Here is an 8,249-nt window from a genome sequence, read left to right as displayed (position 1 = left end):
ATGATTCTTGTAGAAATTAGATGGCACAAGCAACATAAGTTTATGTACCCTAGAAGCTTGTAGAGGACTTCACACAAGAGCACATACCATAAGTTTTTTTTTTGCAGAGCACTGACTTTGGATATTTTCACTGCGTTGCCAGATTTATGGGGTTAATTTTACTATCAACTGTTTATTTGGTAGGAAGCCCAAATTAATCTGCTTAAATAATTACACAAACAAGGCTTTAAAAGCCTGGTGACACAAACTGTTTAAGTCAGTAGGGCAAAAATAGTACACACAGATTTGCTTGAAACGTTTATTACTGGCTGTGTATAATCACCCGCTCATCCAGTATCCAGCCCTTGTTTACCAACAAGAACAGCCATGGTGCTATTTCATACTGGCACATGAAGTAATCATGGTAAAGTGGTGGTAGCAGTTTGGGCCAATGTGTAAAATCATTAGGTGAACAGTGCATTTTTTGAGAATAGAAGACCACGCAGTTCCTTCAGTCCTGCACGCTTTCCATTTGACTGACTTGACAGCTAAAGAGTTTTTATGTGTAAAGCAGCAAGTCAGGCTTGCTGCCTGTAAGCCTGGCTTGCTCAGTTGACTCTGCTTAAAATTATATGGTCACTTCTCAACACCTGCCAATACAGATTGCTGGATAACAGAGAGATGGTCCAAAATTTATGTCTCTTTGTATCTATCTCATAGGTCACAATACCTCTTAAATATTAGGATTATTATCTCCGTGTTTTCTGTAGCTATTGCCTTACAGGGCTAGCCTAAATAAGCCAGCATTTTAACTAACTGTATTTCAAACAGAGCTTGAATAAAATATCTGTTGTCCTAATGTTATTAAATGTTCAGTGCTATGATTAAGCAATTTAAGGGTTTAGAGATTACATAGCCAAGGCAGGTGACCAGTTAGACATAAGACCCAAGTGTGCTTTAGTAGCATTAATGTCAATCTTTACTATTTTTTTTTTATTCCAGTGAAATACTTTCAAATATGGAAATACAAGCCTTTTGTATGTGCATGTATTTAAGATGCCGAAACAGAACATGGGAGCCTCGCTTCAGAATTGCTAGGGACTGAGTGCCTTCAGCTTAACATGACATTAAAAGTGTGATGGCAATAATAGAATGGGAAGCTGCACTGCCATAAGTTGCTCTCAGAGTCATGTTCCTAACAACATGAAGGCTTAGGCTTGAAGATTCTTTGTCCAGACTAAATAAGGATATTGTGCTTAGTAAGAAGAATTATGCTTTTTGCTGGGGTATGCAATATTAGGATACGTTAAGAGTTTGTACAGTCTGTTAAACCATGGAAATGGCTAAAATGGCTTTATGGAAATTAGATCAGCTACCAGATTTGAAAAGAAAACTTATGTATTTGATATTCCATAAAGGTACAGAAAGGAAATTATTTCTACAGTGTAAAATGAGGCAGTGGCTTGTGATTCGAAAAGAAGTTTTCTTTGTCGGTGGTAGTTTTGTTTTAGCCTTGAAAACATTATTACATGATCGTAGAATGATGTCTGTTATCTTCACTTGCAGACTTGAATCATTGACTGTTGCAGGGGATCACAAAAGATATCTTTGGTCCAAAGAAAATATCCCTGAAAGATAGGATCACACATTTAAGCAATTAGATCATTGGTTTATCTGAGCTTTGATATGACATGCATTTCCCGCTGTGGATATTTTTTAGCATGTATCATGATGTATGTGGGATTACTGTGTTTGTGGGATGTCCTTCCAGCAATGCAAATGCAACTGCAGATCTGGATGAAGATACTGCATTTTCTACCTCTGCTAGCCTGCTGTGGCAGCCCTGACCAAACCTTCACTGGCTAACCGGGTTGCAGAACTCCACCCTGGTATTTTAACTTTGAGAAAATAAACTTAGCAAATAGGTTATGTTATCAAAATAAAGGACTTTGGCATGTGCACACATACTGTTTTAGTGCTGTTTGTCCTGAGAGCACAGGTGCAAAGCAGGCCTTGTGTACCTCAGGATGATGGAAGGAGTATTTTCTTCTGTATTGGTATCAAAGGAAGAGGCTTTACTGTGCTGCTCAAAGGTTGAAGCTAGAGACCCAAAGTGTGCTTCAGGGTGAGGACACCATATCTGGCTTTAGGGAAAGAGAAAGGTTAAAATCTTACTTCTATCCTGCTCTCAGTTTGAACGTGGGATTTTTAGCTTTAGAAGTCTTTCCCACTTGGTTCAACTTCAGTCCCCTACAGGAATGCTGAAAAGTTGCCTTTATTGGATTTTACGGGACTTGAGAAATGACTGTTAAAAGAAGCACATATGAAAAATAATTTTTTGCTTGCCTATATAATACCATCACATTTTGGTGCCTCTGAAGTATTAGTAGTTTTGAACAGTTGGTATTTCTAATCAAAATTCACTGAAGAAAAGATATTTCTGAAAAGCTGAACAAAATAATACGTCTTAATACATTTTATTACCTAAAACCTGTATGGGCTGATGGTGTTTATTTAACTCAATTTTGTTCTTTTTATGTACAACAACAAAAACCCCATGCTCAATGACAACTTCACTGTTCATCTTTGTCAGCAGTGCGAGCAAACCAGGGAGGTGTTGGTGTTCTTGGGCTCAATCTTTGCCTTGCCTTATACAAGTATGTGTGAATCCCTGTGCCCCTCCTTTGCTTTAACAGCTATTTTTACAGAATTACTTGTTCAACTGACTTACGTGTATGCACTTTAGAATAGCAATACAGTTCTCTTCCATGGAACAGAAATCAAATGGGGCTTTTTTCTGGTCCTGAAAACTTCTTAATTTTTAGTAAAATGCTGTGAATAAGTGTTTGATGTAGTTATTCTTAGTTTGGATCAAACAGAGGAGTCAAAAGTTGGGTGATTCAAATGCTGAAGTCCCTGTTAATAGTACAGGGAGGTTTACAAAATATGCTAAGCAAGTCCTATGTGAGCCCCTGAAAAAAATATCTTCAAAACTGACGGTAACAGAAAATTTGCTATATCTTCATATAATTTCAAACCATCTGAAGTGAGGAATTGCTTTAAAATGATAGCTTTTTCTGTGTGTGGAAACTGCAAAACGATGGAAATATAATGGGCAGTTGTGAAGAACTGTACGAGTTTACGTGAAATGAGTGTGATCTTACTTTGGGCAGCAGAGCAATTCATTCAGGTTGCAGTAACAGATCACCTCACAGCCCTTCCCTTCCCAAAAGTGATCTTGCAGACCATCATCAACGTGTCGGAGGTTCTCCTTGCCTTCGGGGATGGTGTGACAGCTGTGGTCCTGGAGGGCCCTCTTGTAACAAGAAGGGCGCTGGGAAGGTGCCGCGGGGGTACCCAGGAGGGTGCTCAGCAGCAGCAGCACAGAGACCATCTTCATTTCTGCCAAGCTTCCCACAGCAGGGTGCTAAAGAGAAACGAGGTACATGACACAGGTATTGCTGCTGAACAAAGCTCTTTCCCTGATTTGCTTTCTGCCTTGCATTTTTCTTTCCTCTGAAGTTTTGGTCATTTGAGCCTGAGTGCTGGAGAGTGTTTTCTCCCAGGAGGTAAATAATATTGCAGCAATAGTGATATTCATTACTTTCTGTACAACCTTGGGAATCCTTTCATTGAGAATTGAGGCTTCTGATGCTGGCAATTTTGTTGTTTCTTTGGCCTCTCACCTTGAGAAAATTGCTTTGAGCTGGCCGTGCTTTTTTGGTGATGTAAGTGATTGTATTGATTGCTGCAAAACCAGGGGGAAATGTCTGGGTGTGTGTGTCCTTGCCTCCCTGGCTACTTTGCCTGTCAAAACAAGAGACACTCACATAAAATATATCGTATCCTTCCCCATCAAAGTTGTGGGAAAACTGCTTGCTGATTGAATCCCATGTCATGGGCTGTGTGAGAAGCTGAGGCATTAAGCAGCCTAGGAAGCTGAAGCTGTCTGCACTGCTGCCACGTCCTGGGCTCTGGGATGATACAGCATTAGGGAGAATCTTCTTTCTTGGGTTTTTCCAGTACTGCAGACTGCTTAGTTGAGTCTTGCTCCTGGAAGTCATTATGGTTTAACTGGCTTTTTAAAAGGTGGGATAAATTATCCCTTGCAAAATCCTGCTGGCCACTAGGCTTTCCATTGTTGAGCTCTGCTGTTCTGTGCCACTTTGCACAGTCTGGCTCCTTGAACTTACATTCACTTTTAAATTAGGCTTTTGAACAATGTTTCAGCTGAGTTTTTATTGGTATTATGGGAGTGGGTTTTTTACCTTTCCTCATGCTCAAACAAAATGGATCTGTTATCTTAACTGAATTTAAATAGGAATTCGGCTCTGAAAATGAGAATAAAGAATGACCAGCTCTGCCCAGCACTGTCCCTGTATACTCATTATTTTTCTCGTGTAAGACTTAAGGAAGATTTTGCTGTCCTTCATCTTGTTGGCACGCTGGAATTGATGCCCTGACATGACATTATGGGCCAGCCCTGGTCTTTGTTGTGGGGCTGAAGATTAGAATGGGCTAACCCAAAAAAAACAAGATGTAAGACAATATCTAATGAAAGACTATAAAAGGTGAAGTTAAGATGGTAGAGCTATTATCTAGATAAGGAAAAAAATGAGATATGCCAGCTGTAGATATGACTATAATATGAATTACTTTGTAAAAATCTTGACATTACCCTTGAAAAACAAACAGTAACATTTTAAATATATAGTATTTTTAGTCATTTTTCTCAGGTAGTTTTCTCTACCACTATAGCTATCTTATCTTGCATTTCTTCAGCCAATGAATAAAATGCCATGTAAGAAAATCTGGAAATTTAGATTCATATTAGGGATAAAATACAACATCTCAAAGCTTTTTAGTTATTTATTTTTATATTTAAACTTGGGTTTTTTTGAACATCAGTCGCAAAATAAAATATCAAAAAGTTGCCAATATATTAAAGAACATGAGTGAAGTGAGAATAAGCTCTTCTGTACATTTTTGGCTTCTGTTGTCGAAGCAAAATTCATTGAATAATTCATTTTAGTTTCCATGAACTTGTATGGGAACTTTTAAGTAGAAGACTCCTATAAACTACTAGTAATGGAGCCTTGGGGATCTATTTTTAATTACCTCAGAGTGCAGTATTGAATAACATATTGTCTTTATTAGTTTTAGACCTCAAAACTACTACTCAAATAAACATTGCCTAGTGTTTTTTAGACTTGAGTGTAGAATCTGTATTATTATATTCATGGTTTTATTTTGCAGGAGTATAAACACTTAGTTATGAGGGTTCTGCTCAGAGAAGTCTAATGCTTAAAGAGAAAAAATTTGTTGATAATATACCTAGATGAATGCCAGTGTCAGGGAGTACAGTTTAATCTTCTGTTCAAAGTTGGGCTTAATTATTTAAGTATTTAATGGAAGAAAATTTCCATGAAAGAGAAAATTAATAAGTAGGGGGTTTATACCTTTGTTTCCTGTGACTGGATTATTCTGTGCTCTTCTACTGATGATGAGGCATTCATGATACCTTGCTCTTGTGAACTTTTTTTAAATTTCTAATAATTCAGGTGATCTTTCCTTTCCTGGGGTTCAACCGAAATGCTCATTTGACTCTGTTGCCAGCTGCCTACCTCCTCAAAATTTGTAGGAATTCACTTCCTGAAAAATAGGCACATTCATCCTGAAAATAGTGCATTCTCTATACACTGTCAAATTGCTAGATTCAAAAATCATGACCTACAGTTTTTAAGGTGACACACTACTTGCCATTTAATAAAAATAAAAGGATATTGCTGTAGTGTGTCATCAGGAGGGTTGCTATGGGTGGGTGCCAAAATCGATATTACCAAAGTCAGCATGCTGGAGAGCTATGGATAGGCAGCACATCTGACCAGTTATGCATCTTACCAATGATAAACATTGTTATTATTTGGAAAAAAAATTATAATTTTGTTTCTGCTTAAACATTTCCTCTGGGTTGTTTGGGTTTTTTTCCAGATTATAACCAAACAGAAACTTTTTTGTCAAAAGACCTTTCTCAAATGGGTGTTTCTTTCCTGGGGGAGAACAGTCCCTATTTGCAGTTGAAAGATTGCCAAGGAGCTGAAGTGTTTCATCGGCTCTCTGCACTGGATCGATGCAGACCTTTCAGATGCAGCATCTCTGTCTGACAAACTGCTGCAACTTTTTTCCTGAGTGCGGTTGAACAGGTGTTGGAGTGTCACTGATTGCCTGGGTAAAGAACAGAGCTAGTATGTGCATGTTTATTTCAAAATGAGTGTCAAAGGCATTGTCTGCTGTTGCATAGCACAGAAGATAAGCTTTTCTCATAAAACAAGTCAGAAAATGCAATGAACAAATCCAATCGCTAATGTGGCTCAAAGACTCATTCATTGCCAGCAAGCATCCTCTGACAGTTCTTTATTTTATAAAGCCTTCTGAAAAGATAGCAATGCCAGGCATGCTAAGCCTGACCAGCTTGCTCTATCAAGATTTTATCATTTCAAATTCTAGAAGGAGTAAAGCCATCTAAAAATAGTGAAAATTAGCTCCTTGCATTTGCATAAGTTCTTTTCAGTTAATTATTTTTATTATTTTGACGTGGGGTAAGTAAGGTTTAACACCAAGTACACCTGGGAATACAAGTGTTTTGAAATAGTTTGGAGCTTTTCGTAAAGGAAAATTGTTAGATTGGGAATATGCATAATGGGTTAGGAATTAGTGCTGTCTCTGCTTGTTCAGCTGAGAGTGTTTGAATTATCTTGGCAGGCAATTTGGCACCATCTAGTCTTCAGATCCGCTAGATGCAAAGGTAATCAGACTGAAGAGAAAACCCCAGGTCTCAGCCTCCTTGTCCAAGAACAGCAGGGTGATAGCTCATGAGAAGTGATGTCCTTTAAAGGTCACACAGTATCAGTAGGAGATCAGGTATCAGAAACAGAGAAAACTGAGAAATGGCACAAAATGTGTATTCCAGCACTTCTAGAGATCCTGCATGGCTGGGGAAATAGAAATATTTTTAGGTTGGTCTATCAGCCATTAAAAATACTAATCCTTCTTTAAATATATCCTTCTTTTCCCCTTAAGTAGGCTGTATTTCTAGTTGCCTAATGTTGAAAACAAGAAATACATTAAGTGGTACACTTTTGGTGTGTGTTCTTTTCCAGTTTGTCCAGTGGCATGTGCCAGGTTAACAAGTTGTACTTAAAAAGAATATATATATTAAAATTGTTTCCCTTATTCAAAATTAAATATATTTTAGTGTTAATTTATTTGTAAAGTTTGCCTTTCACAAACACCTGTAAGATGCTGAGTATTTAGCATTTAAGTGTGTCAATGCTTGATAGCTTTTTTTTTACTACATTACTAAAAAATCATTGCACGAGAACTGCATAACTGATAATATTTTGAAGAATTTTTTTTCCATTTAAAAAAATTGTTAAATCTATTTTGCTTGAACAGTTGGTGCACTGTAAGGACAGTAGCTATTCCAGTGAGGACAAATTCTGTGAATTACTGCTTTGTAATTGTCATCAATACCATGATTCTTTCCAGAAACTGAGTTCTCATGAAACCCCAATTAGTTTTCTTTAAGACAGCAATTCATTGGGAAGACACCTCTCTCCATATTATATTGAGCACTGGAAGGCAATATAGTATATTTAGTGACTTCAGCTGTTCATATGTAATACCCAACTTCAAAGAAAAGCAAGATAGTAAAAGAATTATTTTGATCTGGATCCCAGCCATGCAACTCTCTTGAATGCTACCTCTTGCCTGCAATATAACAGCTTCTCCCAATCTTCTTCTGCATGTTCCCATATGTATTTCTAATTCTGTACTATGTAATTAGAAGGAACAGGTAGACAAGGATAATTTCAGGAGCAAAACGTACCTTTATCCCCTCGTTCACTCCCTTCCACTTTCTTGGCAGCTGTATCTTTTTAGACGTACCCAGAGAGAGCCAGAGCTAGCGGGGATGAGCAGAGGGAGGGAGGGCTGATGGGAGATGCTGTACAAACAGCCCTTTGTTTGTCCTGACTTCTGCCTGTGAGTGATCTGTGCTGTTCTCCAGCAGTGGGTCAGAGGGTGGGCTTCAGGAGCCTCCTCTTTGCTCACTGCCAGCCTAGTCTTGGGGCATAAATTTAACATATCCCTTCCAGCAGGAAACAATTAGTCCATCCAGGATCTGATGCAAAGGTGTCTCCTCAAAGAGCAAAGCATAACATCCAGAACAAGAGGGGAAATGTGAAGGAAAAGTTTTCTGGGGTTGCACA

The 8,249-nt window shown here is 38.2% G+C and overlaps 1 protein-coding gene across 1 annotated transcript; it reads right to left on the bottom strand.

The window, feature by feature from the left end:
* Positions 1-284: 284 nt before the first annotated feature.
* On the bottom strand, positions 285-8,023 carry SCRG1 (stimulator of chondrogenesis 1). The gene is made up of 3 exons (XM_002188131.7): positions 7,868-8,023; positions 3,144-3,406; positions 285-1,607 (listed from the first exon to the last, which is right to left on the bottom strand). Exons 2-3 carry the CDS (start codon positions 3,377-3,379, stop codon positions 1,553-1,555), a joined length of 291 nt encoding a protein of 96 aa, XP_002188167.4. The 5' UTR covers positions 3,380-3,406; positions 7,868-8,023; the 3' UTR covers positions 285-1,552.
* Positions 8,024-8,249: the final 226 nt, after the last annotated feature.

Source organism: Taeniopygia guttata, chromosome 4, assembly GCF_048771995.1.
Source record: "Taeniopygia guttata chromosome 4, bTaeGut7.mat, whole genome shotgun sequence".
Classification (NCBI taxonomy): Eukaryota; Metazoa; Chordata; class Aves; order Passeriformes; family Estrildidae; genus Taeniopygia; species Taeniopygia guttata.
This window is presented reverse-complemented; position numbering and strand designations above follow the sequence as displayed.